Source organism: Gobius niger (genome assembly GCF_951799975.1).
Source record: "Gobius niger genome assembly, chromosome: 22".
In the NCBI taxonomy this organism is placed as follows: Eukaryota; Metazoa; Chordata; class Actinopteri; order Gobiiformes; family Gobiidae; genus Gobius; species Gobius niger.
This window is the reverse complement of record NC_136873.1, coordinates 8492174-8509508: the sequence shown is the minus strand read 5'-3', so window position 1 is coordinate 8509508 and position 17335 is coordinate 8492174. Positions and strand designations below refer to the sequence as shown.

General features: G+C 36.7%; 1 protein-coding gene across 1 annotated transcript in view; it reads right to left on the bottom strand.

Moving 5' to 3' along the window:
- pnpla3 (patatin-like phospholipase domain containing 3) overlaps window positions 1-17335 on the bottom strand; it is a 31717-nt gene extending 14382 nt beyond the window's left edge. Inside the window, exons 1-4 of the mRNA XM_079581361.1 lie at window positions 17063-17335; window positions 10428-10660; window positions 6865-6930; window positions 1884-2093 (exon numbers count right to left, since the gene is read on the bottom strand). Coding sequence (XP_079437487.1) covers window positions 1884-2093; window positions 6865-6930; window positions 10428-10660; window positions 17063-17249 — 696 coding nt within the window. The 5' untranslated portion in view covers window positions 17250-17335. The remainder of the gene's footprint in view (window positions 1-1883; window positions 2094-6864; window positions 6931-10427; window positions 10661-17062) is intronic.

The window sequence follows — 17335 nt, the reverse complement described above, 5'->3', positions numbered from 1 at the left end:
TCATATTTCACTAGTACATACGCAAATGAGCCCTTACCATTAGAAAATTCCTCAATTTCAACTCAATGGCGATATTCAGCCGTTCACATGGTGCGACCAGAAAAACAAAACAAAGTCTGTTCTTGTTCTAAGAAATGAAGGCTCTTCCATACGAGACTTCATGGAAAGCATAAAAATGTCTGTGTGACCTTTGAACGGTCATTTACACACAGCAATAAAGATTAAAAAAACAGCGACACGTTTTCTCAATCCAAAACAAGATAATCTGTGAAATTACCCATTATCCTCTCTGCCTATGGATTTACGTATCGAGCGTGGGCTTTAAGTGGCTTTACAATACAAATCTTAAACACTTAATCCTAATCTTCGGTAATCCCCGTTAATTCAAAACTTTGAAACTCAAGTTGAAATTCCGCAGGAGGAATTTTTCACGGTCCGCGGCCTCTGACCCGCACGGACACACCTCCAGACGGCGAGCGAGTGAAGGCTACGTCAGATCCAAGAAGGAGGAGGGAAATGCTGAAATTCAAGAGTAAATTGGACACTGAAGAATAGTCAAGAAAATGAGGTGAAGCCGTGGTTTGTAAATGGTTGCATTATTAGTAAAGGGCTTTGAGTATCCGCCCATATTCGGCATGAAGAGACTTTCTAAAGGGGCTGCATACAGTCAGATCTTCTCTTGCAGATCAATTATATCTATGAATAAACTGTATAATTGGACTTTTCTGCACTAAATATCCTTACATAGCATAGCTGAAAGAAGCAGTTCCTCGTCAGCTGCTCACAGTGCTGCACTAATGACAGAAGATAACTCACAAGTGCTGTTTAATCCCTGGAATGGAATCATCGGGGGCAATATGTTTAGCCATTGTTTTATTTCCACGAAACAATGAAGCAGGGAGTTTAGCGTCCAGATCTCAGACGGGTTAAAAGGGAATACGTGGTAAGAAACATCACTGAACCTTTGGGTGATTTTTCCAAAAGGGATCAAATACACCATAAATAAGACAGGAGCCAAAACCTAACCTTGAGGCATGCCACACAACAAATCTGCGGACTCAGACCTTACTCGGTTAGCAGTAACACTAAAGCCACGCCCAGATAAATAAGAGGAAAACCACTAGCATTCTGCTGCTAGCATTAGCATTCCGTTGACGATGTCTGTTGTGTTTTTGAAACGGTGAGAATCAAAATAAACATCAGTACAGTATCGGATATTTGTAGCCGATACCCGATATCGTTTTTTTTTCCAGTATCTGATCGGTGCATCCCTGATAATAACTGTATCTAAACTGCTTTAACCACCTGAACCGAGCACATTTTCTCGGCTTTACCCCAGTCCAAAAGCTTCTGGAAAAAACTGAGATGAAAACAATGATGGAAATGTGACAAAAAAGTGAGAAAACATTGATGAAAAATGTGACAAAAAAATGACAAAAATGTGACAAAAAAATGACAAAAAAATGACAAAAAATGACAAAAAAAATGAGACAAAATATGACAAAAAATGACAAAAATGTGACAAAAAATGACAAAAACTTGATTTAAAAAATGACAAAAAATGTGACAAAAATGTGATAAAAATGACAAAAATTTGATTAAAAAATGACCAAAAAATGACTCAAAAAATGACAAAAAATGTGACAAAAAAATGATAAAAATGTGACAAAAAATTACACACAAAAAATGAGACAAAATGTGACAAAAATGACAAAAAAGTTGCAAAAATGAGTTGAATACCCAACAAAAAAATTATGGATAAAAAAAGATCCTCTCGGTTCAGGCGGGAGTTAAGAGGTTAAACTGCTTTGTTTGGCAGCCCACTAGTCTTAATGCAGTGGAATACGAGAGAATGACCTGAACCATGACGTGTCGGCCTGTACCTTTGGCTCCGGGGGGAAGAGCGCCCTGCTCAGCCGGAACATGTTGCCCAGGTTCATCTGGATGCTGGTGTTGGTGAACCTCAGCTCGTGGAAGCTGGAGGAGTTGTCTCTGGGGCAGATGTCGCTCTCTCCGCTGAAGGGGGAGATGGAGATGGTGTTCTTCTGCTCCGACTGGGGCAGGTTATTGCTGATGCCGCCGTCCACGTACCTCTGGAGACACAAGCAGAAGCTAACGTTAGCATCTTAGCTCCACTGATAAGGGTTTTTCTTTGATTTTTAACCTCTTACCACCCGCCAAGCCATTGTCGTCACTTTTTTATTACTTTTTTGCTGCTCTTTTGTCATTTTTTGCTGTATTTTGGTCATTTTGTTGCTGGATTTTTGTCTTTTTTTCTGCTGGATTTTTATCACTTTTTCGCTGGATTTTTGTCTTTTTTTGCTGGATTTTTGTCACTTTTTGCTGGATTTTTGTCTTTTTTTTTTTTGCTGGATTTTTGTCACTTTTTGCTGGATTTTTGTCTTTTTTTTGCTGGATTCTTGTCTTTTTTTGCTGGATTTTTGTCATTTTTTTTGCTGGATTTTTGTCACTTTTTTGCTGGATTTTTGTCTTTTTTTGCTGGATTTTTGTCATTTTTTGCTGGATTTTTGTCTTTTTTTGCTGGATTTTTTTTCATTTTTTTACTGGATTTTTTTTTTCATTTTTTTACTGGATTTATGTCATTTTTTGCTAGATTTTTGTCATTTTTTGCTGGATTTTTGTCTTTTTTTGCTGGATTTTTTTCATTTTTTTACTGGATTTTTTTTTCATTTTTTTACTGGATTTATGTCATTTTTTGCTAGATTTTTGTCATTTTTTGCTGGATTTTTGTCTTTTTTTGCTGGATTTTTTTCATTTTTTTACTGGATTTTTTTTTCATTTTTTTACTGGATTTATGTCATTTTTTACTGGATTTATGTCATTTTTTGCTAGATTTTTGTCTTTTTTTGCTGGATTTTTGTCATTTTTTTACTGGATTTTTGTCTTTTTTTTACTGGATTTTTGTCTTTTTTTTACTGGATTTTCTTCATTTTTTTACTGGATTTATGTCATTTTTTACTGGATTTTTTTCATTTTTTTTACTGGATTTTTTTCATTTTTTTACTGGATTTATGTCATTTTTTGCTGGATTTTTGCCATTTTTTTGCTGGATTATTGTCACTTTTTTGCTGGATTTTTGTTGTGTTTACATCCTCATTTTCTTTTTGCTTTTTAGATTTGGAGAACTTGGAGAAAACATGTTCAGGTGGGAGTTAAGAGGTTAAAAATGTCTGGTCTCCTGTGTTTCATGTTTCTAAACTCTAATATGTGTCAGTGCTGAACTGTGACAGCAGGGGGCGCTATATCAGGGAAGTAAAGACATTCATGTTAAAGTAGCTTCTTTAGGGGAGCTCGTTTGAAAGACAAAAACGCTAAGTCTCATATGGTTCTGAAATTATAAACAAAAGAAGAAGAATACTGATTTAACGTAGTATATTTTAACAAATACATACATTCTTTGGAAAATATTCATCGCGTTTGCTTAAATATTGTTGTTTGTGGTGCTTTTTTCCAGTGTATTTACATAGTACTGAATAAAAAGCTCCCAAAAAGCCCCTAACCCTTGGAAGTGCAGTGCATTGTGGCTCTTTCCGAAACATCTGACCCACTTCTCCACTGCCCTGTGGATTTGTGACCAGGGAATTAGTCGATTCTGATTACATCATATTATATAGAGACTGAACAGATAAAACCTGCAGCAGCAATAACAGAGCTCTGCAGATTCGCAGGCAGGAGTTGTTTCTCAAATTTGAGTTCTGGATCGACTCTTACACCCAAATTGGAAACAACCGGCTTGATAAAATCCGACAAAAAGCCAAGGTCAGGAGGGGTGCAGTTAGAGCCACTACTAAAAACCATGACTTCAGTTTTGTCTTGATTTAGGCATGAAAAGTTAAGGGCCGTCCATGCTTTGATGTCGTTGATGCAGTCGAGAAGGGGCCGAACAGCATGTGGATCACCCTTCTTTAACTGCTTATAAACGCCATAATGTTCAGCTTTCCCCAAGTCTGAAAGCTTCTTGAATGGAGAGTTCAGTCTATAGGCCTCTATGCCTCATCTGCAAGCTAGACAGTGACACTTTCTTTGCTCTATTTATGTCACATTTTTCCAGCTTTTTGTCGGGTTTTAGTTGTTTTTGTACCATTTTTTTCTGTTATTTTGTTTTTTCCATTTTTTCTGCTTTGTTGACCTTTTTTCTGCTTTTTTAACAATTTTTTCTTCTTTTTTTTAAAAACATTTTTTCTGCTTTTTTGACAATTTTTTTAACTTTTTATTCAGATTTTTTAACTTTTTTTCTGCTTTTTTAACCATTTTTTCTGCTTTTTTGACCCCTTTTCAGGCTTTTTTAACCATTTTTTTTTTTTTTTTTTCTGCTTTTTTGACCATTTTTTTCTGCCTTTTTAACTTTTTTTTCAGATTTTTTGACAATTTTTTGACCTTTTTTTTCAGATTTTTTAACTTTTTTTTCAGATTTTTTAACCATTTTTTCTGCTTTTTTGACCTTTTTTCAGGCTTTTCTTTACCACTTTTTTCCTGCTTTCTTGACTTGTTTTTTTCTGCTTTGTTGCCCTTTTTTAACATTCTTTTCAGGTTTTTTTAATCCATTTTTTTCTGCTTTTTTTTGCTTTTTTGACCATTTTTTGCATTTTTTTTCCTGATTTTTGAACTTTTTTTTTCTGCTTTCTTGACCATTTTTTCTGCTTTTTTAACGATTTTTTCTTCTTCTTTTTTTTGCTTTTTTGACAATTTTTTGAATTTTTGAACTTTTTTTTCTGCTTTCTCAACCATTTTTTGCCACTTTCTTGTAAGTGTTCTATGGCGTTTTTCTAACTTTTTTGCTTGTTTACATTTCATTTCTAGTTTGGCGCTTACTTTCAAGAAGCTTTTAGATTCGGGTAAAGCCAAACTGAAGAAAATGTGCTCGGTTCAGGTGGGACTTAAGAGGTTAAAGGCAGATAGATTTGACCGTCATCGGCATAACAGTGAAAGGTAATGCCTAGAACCAAGTGGGAGTGTGTACAAGGAAAACAATACAGGGCCGAGCATTGATCCTTGTGGTACAAAGGGGCCTGACATTAACAAAACAATGTTAATGTTTTGTTAATCGATCACTGACCAGCTTTAAATCTCTCCTTTTCTCCAGTAAATCTCCGTAATAACCTGCGTGCTTCCCATATCTAGTATTGCTTTCACATCTGGCGTGTTTTGCCCAGTGTTTCTTTGACCCGGGATGATTATCCTGAATGCGTTCATTGCCAAAGTCCACAAACTGCTGATAAAACGCCGCTTCTGTCTCTGAGCCGACGATAAGAGCTCTTCGTGGAAATGCGGGCAGATAAACCTCGGTCGGCCGGGGAAGAATTTGCAGTCTCGCTCTCAGATGGATTTGTATGTACATTAAAAGGAACAGGCCACAGTTTTTTCCATGCTGAGGTATGTTCTTACCTGAGCTTAGACGAGTTCATGTGTACCTGTCTGGTCTTCACGCGTGCCCTCAGTCACGTAAACACAGCGCAGGCGGCGTTAGCATTTAGCCTCTCCCTTATTATGTCATTCCCTTATTAAAAACATGCCTGAAGTGTTGCCTTGGCACGTTCACGTATTTTTGAGTAATCTGTAAAAACTCTGATGGCGGCCATTTTAGGGATAGGTTTGCCTGAGTTATTCTAATTTACTGCATTTACAGACTGACAGAAGGTTTGGTCATCATTGTAGTGTGATATAGACTGGTGCTATGTGACTGAAAAAAGCAGAATACCCCCTCTTTAACTGCTCTTTTAACCCGTCTGACATCTGGAAGCTAAACTCTGAATTGTTGCCACTTTTTCATAATTTTTTGTAAATTTTTAGTCATTTTTTGTTCATTTTCTGGTCAATTTTTTTGTGACATTTTTGCCACTTTTTCATAATTTTTCATAATTTTTTGTCAATTTTTTGTCAATTTTTAGTCATTTTTTTTGTCCTTTTTTGTCCGTTTTTTTGTGACATTTTTGCCACTTTTTCATCATTTTTTCATCATTTTTAGTACATTTTTAGTCATTTTTTGTTCAGTTTTTTGTCAATTTTTTTGTGACATTTTTGCCACTTTTTCAAAAAATTTCATATTTTTTTGTCAATTTTTTGTCAATTTTTAGTCATTTTTTGTACATTTTTTTTGTCCTTTTTTGTCAGTTTTTTTGTGACATTTTTGCCACTTTTTCATCATTTTTTCATCATTTTTTGTAAATTTTTCGTCAATTGTTCGTCTTTAACTGCTCTATTAACCCGTCTGAGATCTGGAAGCTAAACTCTAAATTGTTGCCACTTTTTCATCATTTTTTCATCATTTTTTGTACATTTTTCGTCAATTTTTCGTCAGTTTCTCTCCTTTTTTTGTCCGTTTTTTGTCTACGTTTTCTCACTTTTTTGTCACATTTTTTTGTCATTTTTTCATAATTGTTTTGTCAAATTTTATACAAGGCAGTTATTCTAAGGTGTGTCATCATTGTAGTGTGATATAGTGTGACTGAAAAAAGCAGAACACTCCCTCTTTAAACATGGTAACGCAATAACATCGGGAGAAGTTTGGCGTCCGCACATTAAGTGAACATATCACTGCGCAGATCTCGCACCTCTCCTGGTATTATTACGCCTTACAATATAGTTCCCCTTTTTATCCGCTTAGAAAATCCACATGTTTGATTTTGTGCAACTATTACCCGAATTCAAAAGCTTCTTGATTCGAGATCTTACAGCCTGAGACCAAACACGTGTATCAGAAATGAGGAATTCGAAAACGTGAGCTCGTCGCTTTGAACTCAGACCAAAATGAGGAACCGGTTTGGTTTCTGTTCCTCGTTCCTTCGCGGTTACGCTCGGTCAGCACCAGCTCCTGTTCCTGTCAAACGCTGGCGAGGGACGTACCACTCCTCTGTAGGACGGGGGGATCAGGCCGCAGTAGATGGGGATGAAGCAGCTGCACACCAGCGCCTGCGGACAGAACCACAAAACCCAGACATTTTTATCTGTCCTCAGACTCAGATGTTTTTACCCGTGCATGTGACACTGAAACTATTTTATCTCCACTCTAGCCTTTGACTGTGATGAATTGATTCTTTTTTTATGTTTTATGGATTGATTTAATCTGCTTTCTTGTAATTTCATGCATCTGTGGAGAACTTTGAACAGCCTTGTTGTGCTTGTGTGAATTGATGCTGCCCGTCTTGTCCAGGTCCTGGTTAAATAAAGGCTCTCCGTCCCTTTAAGAAGCTCCCAGAGGTTTTCTAAAGGCTCCACGTCCCTTTAAGAAGCTCCCAGAGGTTTTCTAAAGGCTCCACGTCCCTTTAAGAAGCTCCCAGAGGTTTTCTAAAGGCTCCACGTCCCTTTAAGAAGCTCCCAGAGGTTTACTAAAGGCTCTCCGTCCCTTTAAGAAGCTCCCAGAGGTTTTCTAAAGGCTCCACGTCCCTTTAAGAAGCTCCCAGAGGTTTTCTAAAGGGTCCACGTCCCTTTAAGAAGCTCCCAGAGGTTTTCTAAAGGGTCCACGTCCCTTTAAGAAGCTCCCAGAGGTTTTCTAAAGGGTCCACGTCCCTTTAAGAAGCTCCCAGAGGTTTTCTAAAGGCTCCACGTCCCTTTAAGAAGCTCCCAGAGGTTTTCTAAAGGGTCCACGTCCCTTTAAGAAGCTCCCAGAGGTTTTCTAAAGGGTCCACGTCCCTTTAAGAAGCTCCCAGAGGTTTTCTAAAGGCTCTACATCCCTTTAAGAAGCTCCCAGAGGTTTTCTAAAGGCTCCCTGTCCCTTTAAGAAGCTCCCAGAGGTTTTCTAAAGGCTCCACGTCCCTTTAAGAAGCTCCCAGAGGTTTTCTAAAGGCTCCCTGTCCCTTTAAGAAGCTCCCAGAGGTTTTCTAAAGGCTCCACGTCCCTTTAAGAAGCTCCCAAAGGTTTACTAAAGGCTCGACGTCCCTTTAAGAAGTTCCCAGAGGTTTACTAAAGGCTCTACGTCCCTTTAAGAAGTTCCCAGAGGTTTTCTAAAGGCTCCACGTCCCTTTAAGAAGCTCCCACAGGTTTTCTAAAGGCTCTACGTCCCTTTAAGAAGCTCCCAGAGGTTTACTAAAGGCTACACGTCCCTTTAAGAAGCTCCCAGAGGTTTTCTAAAGGCTCCACGTCCCTTTAAGAAGCTCCCAGAGGTTTTCTAAAGGCTCCACGTCCCTTTAAGAAGCACCCAGAGGTTTACTAAAGGCTCCACGTCCCTTTAAGAAGCTCCCAGAGGTTTTCTAAAGGCTCCACGTCCCTTTAAGAAGCTCCCAGAGGTTTTCTAAAGGCTCCACGCCCCTTTAAGAAGCTCCCAGAGGTTTTCTAAAGCCTCCACGTCCCTTTAAGAAGCTCCCAGAGGTTTTCTAAAGGCTCTACATCCCTTTAAGAAGCTCCCAGAGGTTTACTAAAGGCTCCACGCCCCTTTAAGAAGCTCCCAGAGGTTTTCTAAAGCCTCCACGTCCCTTTAAGAAGCTCCCAGAGGTTTACTAAAGGCTCCACGCCCCTTTAAGAAGCTCCCAGAGGTTTACTAAAGGCTCCACGTCCCTTTAAGAAGCTCCCAGAGGTTTACTAAAGGCTCCACGCCCCTTTAAGAAGCTCCCAGAGGTTTACTAAAGGCTCCACGTCCCTTTAAGAAGCTCCCAGAGGTTTACTAAAGGCTACACGTCCCTTTAAGAAGCTCCCAGAGGTTTTCTAAAGGCTCCACGTCCCTTTAAGAAGCTCCCAGAGGTTTACTAAAGGCTCCACGTCCCTTTAAGAAGCTCCCAGAGGTTTACTAAAGGCTCCACGCCCCTTTAAGAAGCTCCCAGAGGTTTACTAAAGGCTCCACGTCCCTTTAAGAAGCTCCCAGAGGTTTACTAAAGGCTACACGTCCCTTTAAGAAGCTCCCAGAGGTTTTCTAAAGGCTCCACGTCCCTTTAAGAAGCTCCCAGAGGTTTTCTAAAGGCTCCACGTCCCTTTAAGAAGCTCCCAGAGGTTTTCTAAAGGATCCACGTCCCTTTAAGAAGCTCCCAGAGGTTTTCTAAAGGATCCACGTCCCTTTAAGAAGCTCCAAGAGGTTTTCTAAAGGATCCACGTCCCTTTAAGAAGCTCCAAGAGGTTTTCTAAAGGATCCACGTCCCTTTAAGAAGCTCCAAGAGGTTTTCTAAAGGATCCACGTCCCTTTAAGAAGCTCCCAGAGGTTTTTTAAAGGATCCACGTCCCTTTAAGAAGCTCCCAGAGGTTTTCTAAAGGCTCCACGTCCCTTTAAGAAGCTCCCACAGGTTTTCTAAAGGCTCCACGTCCCTTTAAGAAGCTCCCACAGGTTTTCTAAAGGCTCTACATCCCTTTAAGAAGCTCCCAGAGGTTTACTAAAGGCTCCACGCCCCTTTAAGAAGCTCCCAGAGGTTTACTAAAGGCTCCACGTCCCTTTAAGAAGCTCCCAGAGGTTTTCCACATGTTTGTTCTGAACATGTTGAACACGTACATGTAGTGATGACATAATAAATAAAAGGAGATCCTGGTTTAGACCAAGTACTGAGCTGTGTTTGAATCGGAACCGTGTAGCTTCTAAAAAGCGACAAAAAAGTGAGGAAAAAAGCGACAAAAAAGCGACAAAAAAGTGACAAAAAAGCAACAAAAAAGCAACAAAAAAATGAGAAAAAAGTGAGAAAAAAGTGAGAAAAAAATGAGAAAAAAGTGAGAAAAAAGTGAGGAAAAAAGTGAGGAAAAAAATGAGAAAAAAAGCGACAAAAAAGTGAGGAAAAAAGTGAGAAAAAAGTGAGAAAAAAGTGAGAAAAAAGTGAGAAAAAATGAGAAAAAAGTGAGAAAAAAGTGAGGAAAAAAATGAGAAAAAAGCGACAAAAAAATGAGGAAAAAAGTGAGAAAAAAGTGAGATTTTTTTTTAGAAAAAAGCGACAAAAAATGAGAAAAAAGTGAGAAAAAAATGAGAAAAAAATGAGAAAAAAGTGAGAAAAAAGTTAGATTTTTTTTTTAGAAAAAAGCGACAAAAAAATGAGAAAAAAGTGAGAAAAAAATGAGAAAAAAATGAGAAAAAAGTGAGAAAAAAATGAGAAAAAAATGAGAAAAAAATGAGAAAAAAGTGAGAAAAAAAGAAACAAAAAAACGACAAAAAAGTGACAATTAAGTGACAAAAAAAAATGAGAAAAAAGGGGGAAAAAGAAACAAAAAAGTGGCAAAAGCGCGATTAAAAATGGGATGAAAACAAAAGAAAAATCTGAGAAAAGAGCAATGACAACAATGCAAGGAAAAACATGTGTTCAGATCCACTCTGTATCTTTCTATTGCGGCCTGTTGCCCTGATGCTCTCCAGTCGTGAAGCTTTTAGATTTGGGTAAAGCCAAAGTGGAGAAAATGCTCTGGGTTAAGGCGGGGAGTAGGGGGTTGGCTACAGAGCATGGCTACAGTGAGGGGGGGCGGAGAGTAAGGTAAGAGCATGGCTACAGCGAGGGGGGGGGCGTCACCTGTATGAGCTCCTCTTTGGTGTTGAACTGCGTCACCAGGACGTTCTCTCCGTCGGACACTCGGGTCAGGGACACGCACAGTCGCCCCGAGGCTCGGACATGGGCGTCCGGGGGCAGGTCCCGGTCCAGGCCGGACTTCAGCACCTTCACCAGGTTAAAGGAGGGGTGCAGGGGGCCCAGGTTCCTCCGGCGGGCCTCCTTCGCCACCTCGATCACGTCCTCGCAGCATTTCGCTGTTGGAGAGAATAAAGAGTAGCTTATGAATCCATGAGAACCTTTCAGGAAACGCTTTTCATGAGGTCCGATAGAAACATGAATGGCGTCCTCTGTGCGCGCTCCGCAGAGATAACGGCAGAATAAAAAGAGTTTGTTTAACCGCAGACTCAAGTGACTGCCGCGCCGGAGGCCTCGCTGCTGCAAGAGCGCCGGCATTCATGTCCACAGTCGTAACCGGCGGAGCGGAGCCAATGTGTGGCTGCGTTTCATAACCTGAGCCAGGAAGCACCGGTTTCATCTCGCAGACCTGGGTCTTTCTCTCAGCCAATGTGGGGAATAGTAATAAATCATCAATTAGACCAGTGGTTCTCAAACTTTTCACAGCGTAGAACCACCTCAAAGGATTTACTGGCATTCTTTCAAAAAACACTTGTTTGTTTTACTCCTCTTCCTCCTCAGTCTCTTTGAATACAGTGGAAAGTTTGTCAAACACGGCCAGTTTCTTTTACTTTGCAGACAAAAGTTCTATATTATTTCACTGTTAAACAATCTGAATCAGGCTAATGTGAATAAAAGTGATCGGTGGTTCGTTTCATTGGATCGTTGGGAACATCTTTTTGACGTTTTTCAGTGTTAGATATGGATAAAACGTCAACTATCTGCCTGCATTATGTTTTAAATCTCTTAACTCCCGCCTGAAACGAGAGGATCTTTTTCCTCACGTCATTAGATTTTTTTTCCAGCATTTTTTTGTTGGGTATTCAACTCATTTTTGTAACTTTTTTGGTTATTTTTTGCCTTTTTTTTGTAATTTTTTTTATCACATTTTTGTCATTTCTTTGTCTTTTTATTGTCATTTTTTGTCAATTTTTAGTAATTTTTTTGTAATTTTTTTGTCAACTTTTTATCATATTTTTGTATTTTATGTAGCATTTTGTCATTTTTTCATCAATTTTTCATCACTTTTTTGCCAATGTTTTCTCACTTTTTTGTCACATTTAGTCATTTTTTCGTCCAATTTTCATCAAATTTTTGTCATTTTTTTGTCAAATTGTCATCACATTTTTGTCATTTTTTGTCACATTGTTGTCACATTTTTGTCCTTTTTTAATCAATTTTTTTCATCACATTTTTGTAATAATTTTTTGGGGTCAAATTTCAGTCATTTTTTTTTGTCAATTTTTTGTCAATTTCTTGTGACATTTTTGCCACTTTTTCATAAATTTTTCCTCACTTTTTTGTCACATTTCCATCATCACATCCATCACTTTTTTTGGATATTTTTTTGTCATTTTTTCGTAATTTTTTTTAATCACATTTTTGTCATTTCTTTGTCTTTTTATTGTCATTTTTTGTCAATTTTTTGTCATTTTTTAATCATATTTTTCTATTTTTTTGTAAAAAAAATTCATCCATTTTTCATCACTTTTTTGTCAATGTTTTCTCACTTTTTTGTCACATTTCCATCATTGTTTTCGTCTCAGTTTTGTTGCTATTTTCTCACCTTTTTTCCAGAAGCTTTTGGATTGGGGTAAAGCCAAACTGGAGAAAATGTGCTCGGTTCAGGTGGGAGTTAAGGGGTTAATAAATTGTTTATAATATGTTGTCTACATTACAATAAATAAATACTGACTTTTCATATTTATTTACATCAAAAGCATTATTTTCCAGCTAAAATGACATGATGTAACACAACAGAAAAACCCAGACGTGTGGAGCGTTAGGAAAGGTTATCTCTGAGTTCCTCTCTGATGTTTGTACATTATGTTCTGTGTGACGTGTGGGCGGGGCATTACGCTTATGTCACTTTTCAACCTCAATTACTGATTCCTCTTGAACTCTTTATCATTTGTTAATAGTGCTTTTTAATTCGAGATCATGTCATTTATGCATTTTAGCGATGCTAAGTTTGAAGTTTTTACTATGTGGAGTCTGCATCTCTGAACAAAAACAATCTGCTGTTTTGTTTCACAGAAAATTTCATACTTTATTCAAATATACTTTATGATCAACCAATAAAGTCGCCTATTCCAGTACGTTATTGGACACAAAACAGACGTTGACGCAAACAAAAAAGTAACAAAAAAGCGACAAAAAAAGCGACAAAAAAGTGACAAAAAAGTGACAAAAAAGTAACAAAAAAGCGACAAAAAAAGCGACAAAAAAGTGACAAAAAAGTGACAAAAAAGTAACAAAAAAGCGACAAAAAAGTGACAAAAAAGTAACAAAAAAACGACAAAAAAAGTGACAAAAAAGCGACAAAAAAGCGACAAAAAAGCGACAAAAAAGCGACAAAAAAGTGACAAAAAAGTGACAAAAAAGTGACAAAAAAGCGACAAAAAAGCGACAAAAAAGTGACAAAAAAGTAACAAAAAAGCGACAAAAAAAGTGACAAAAAAGCGACAAAAAAGCGACAAAAAAGCGACAAAAAAGCGACAAAAAAGTGACAAAAAAGTGACAAAAAAGTGACAAAAAAGCGACAAAAAAGTGACAAAAAAGTGACAAAAAAGTGACAAAAAAGCGACAAAAAAGTGACAAAAAAGTGACAAAAAAATTACAAAAAAGTGACAAAAAAGTGACAAAAAAGTGACAAAAAAGCGACAAAAAAGCGACAAAAAAGTGACAAAAAAGTGACAAAAAAGTGACAAAAAAGTGACAAAAAAGTGACAAAAAAGTGACAAAAAAGCGACAAAAAAGCGACAAAAAAGTAACAAAAAAGCGACAAAAAAGTAACAAAAAAGTGACAAAAAAGCGACAAAAAAGCGACAAAAAAGTAACAAAAAAGCGACAAAAAAGTGACAAAAAAGTGACAAAAAAGCGACAAAAAAGCGACAAAAAAGTGACAAAAAAGTGACAAAAAAGTGACAAAAAAGCGACAAAAAAGCGACAAAAAAGCGACAAAAAAGCGACAAAAAAGCGACAAAAAAGTGACAAAAAAGTGACAAAAAAGTGACAAAAAAGTGTCAAAAAAGCGTCAAAAAAGCGACAAAAAAGCGACAAAAAAGTGACAAAAAAGCGACAAAAAAGTGACAAAAAAGTGACAAAAAAGTGACAAAAAAGTGACAAAAAAGTGACAAAAAAGTGACAAAAAAGTGACAAAAAAGTGACAAAAAAGCGTCAAAAAAGCGACAAAAAAGCGACAAAAAAGCGACAAAAAAGCGACAAAAAAGCGACAAAGCGACAAAGCGACAAAAAAGCGACAAAGCGACAAAAAAGCGACAAAAAAGCGACAAAAAAGCGACAAAAAAGCGACAAAAAAGCGACAAAAAAGTGACAAAAAAGTGACAAAAAAGTGACAAAAAAGCGTCAAAAAAGCGACAAAAAAGTGACAAAAAAACGACGAAAAAACGACGAAAAAACGACGAAAAAACGACAAAAAAGTGACAAAAAAGTGACAAAAAAGTGACAAAAAAGCGACAAAAAAGCGACAAAAAAGTGACAAAAAAGTGACAAAAAAGTGACAAAAAAGCGACAAAAAAGTGACAAAAAAGCGACAAAAATGTGACAAAAAAGCGACAAAAAAGTGACAAAAAAGCGACAAAAAAGTGACAAAAAAGCGACAAAAAAGCGACAAAAAAGTGACAAAAAAGTGACAAAAAAGCGACAAAAAAGTGACAAAAAAGCGACAAAAAAGTGACAAAAAAGCGACAAAAAAGTGACAAAAAAGTGACAAAAAAGCGACAAAAAAGCGACAAAAAAGCGACAAAAAAGCGACAAAAAAGTGACAAAAAAGCGACAAAAAAGTGACAAAAAAGTGACAAAAAAGTGACAAAAAAGTGACAAAAAAGTGACAAAAAAGTGACAAAAAAGCGACAAAAAAGTGACAAAAAAGCAACAAAAAAGTGACAAAAAAGTGACAAAAAAGTGACAAAAAAGTGACAAAAAAGTGACAAAAAAGTGACAAAAAAGTGACAAAAAAGTGACAAAAAAGTGACAAAAAAGTGACAAAAAAGTGACAAAAAAGCGACAAAAAAGTGACAAAAAAGTAACAAAAAAGTGACAAAAAAGTGACAAAAAAGTAACAAAAAAGTGACAAAAAAAAAGACAAAAAGTGACAAAAAAAGTGACAAAAAGTGACAAAAAAGTACTAGAAGAAAATACAAGCCTGATTGATAATTACTAGCCTAGGCCATTGTAATTACTACACTCTACCCACTTAATCAATGTTTCCTTTTTTCACATTACATTTTGTACAGAATTAAATGTGTTTTATCATGTCTCGTGTTTATTATTACTATTAGGTATCACTTTATTATACACTACCTTGATACTTGTACCTATGTAGTACAAACACAATGGAATAACCAGTATTAGTACTTTGTAAGTACATAATGTAATAGGACACGAGACCTTTAGGGCTTTAGGTCAGAGTTATTACATTATGTACCTACAAACTACAAATACATATTATTCCATTGTGTATCACGCACAGGTTATTACACATTGTTACAGAGCTTATTACATTGTACTACATTGTGATCAGTGCAATGCATCAAGGGTAGAGTAAAATAAAGTGATACCTATTACTATTATTTATTATACAAGAAATTGACAAAAATGTGACAAAAAATGACCAAAAAATGAGAAAAAAAATGACAAAAATGTGACAAAAAATGACCAAAAAATGACAAAAATGTGACAAAAAATGACAAAAAAATGACCAAAAAAAATTACAAACATGTGACAAAAAATTATTAAAAAATGACAAAAATGTGATAAAAAAAAAAAAGACGAAAAAATAACAAAAATGTGACAAAAAATGACAAATAAAGTTACAAAAATGAGTTGAATACCCAACAAAAAAATGATGGAAAAAAAAATCGGATGACGTGAGGAAAAAGATCCTTTCGGTTTAGGCGGGAGTTAAGAGGTTAACGACAGATGTTTATATAATTGAAAAATACCTCATAAATGTACAAACAAACATGAACTTGTTTAAACAGCTCTCCTAAGACGTGACTGTAACTTTGGTGGGTAAGTCTCCATGGAGATGTTGACTAAATTCAGTAAAGTTTTACATTTAAATAGGTTAGGTCTTCATCTAAGTCCATTCTGTGATAACTCACTGCAAAAAGAGCATTTTCTGTGTCGAGCTGGTTTTGTGCCGACGGCAACAGTATAGTCCTATAGTCCGAAATGTTACGCAGTGTGCCTTTAATTCTTCAAAAAAGTGACCAAAAAGTGACAAAAAAGTGACCAAAAAGTGACAAAAAAGTAACAAAAAAGTGACAAAAAAGTAACAAAAAAGCGACAAAAAAGTAACAAAAAAGTGACAAAAAAGTAACAAAAAAGTGACAAAAAAGTAACAAAAAAGTGACAAAAAAGTAACAAAAAAGCGACAAAAAAGTGACAAAAAAGTGACAAAAAAGTAACAAAAAAGTAACAAAAAAGTAACAAAAAAGTGACAAAAAAGTAACAAAAAAGTAACAAAAAAGCAACAAAAAAGTAACAAAAAAGTAACAAAAAAGTAACAAAAAAGTAACAAAAAAGTGACAAAAAAGTAACAAAAAAGTGACAAAAAAGCAACAAAAAAGTGATAAAAAAGTGACAAAAAGCAACAAAAAAGCAACAAAAAAGAGGGGGGAAAGCAGAAAAAGAAACAAAAAAGTGACAAAAAAGTGATTAAAAAAAGTGATTAAAAAAAAGTGACAAAAAAGCGACAAAATTTAGAAAAAAGAGGGGGGGAAGCAGAAAAAGAAATTAAAAAGTGACAAAAAAGTGACAAAAAGTAACAAAAAAGTGAGAAAAAAGCAACAAAAAAGTGATTTAAAAAGTGACAAAATAGTGACAAAAAAACGACAAAAAAGTGACAAAAAAGCAACAAAAAAGTGATAAAAAAATGACAAAAAGCAACAAAAAAGTAACAAAAAAGTGATTAAAAAAGTGACAAAAAACGACAAAAAAGCAACAAAAAAGTGATTAAAAAATTAACAAAAAATTGATAAAATAGTATTTTATTTATCATAATATACGTCACTACTGACACATAAATCAGACTTTCGCGCTTAGTTACTCACACTACTCGAGTAAAGTTTTCTCCCAAGTAAACGTTACTCTTGAGGACATCTTTTGGCTACTCCACCCACCTCTGCGTGTCATTACACACTTATGCCAGTGTCAAAAATCAGTCTTTATTATTATAATTGATCAATTATCGTGATATTTCTCCTCCATAATCTATTGAACTTCAGACCTTGTTGTGACGGGCTGAAAAAAAGTATCGCTGAAGTATCGAAGAGAACCGTTAGTGTTATAACGTCTGAAATGAAACTAATAATGATGTAAAAATGATAATAAAAACTCACAATTATTATTCCTGAACTATAAAGCCGTCTACTTTTACTTCTAAATCGTGTATACGGAAGCTAGCCGTGTTTTTAACCGCGGAGAACCGTAGCGGCGGCGGCGGCGGCTCTTACCGATACACGCCTGGCTCGCGAGCACGGAGGCGGTCAGAGCTCCGGCCGAGGCCCCGTACAGTTTGGTGGCTCCCTGGACCAGAAACGGCGCCTTCTCCAGCAGACAGCTCGCCACCCCGATGTGGTAGATCCCCAGGAAGCCGCAGCCCGCGAAGGACAGGTTCCAGCCCGCGTTGAGGTCGAACATGGCCCGCGCATGTCCCGGTCCGAAGCGGCGGGGAAGGAGCGGGGAGCGCAGCCGGGAGCGGTGAGCGGGAGGCCGGCGGGAGTCGT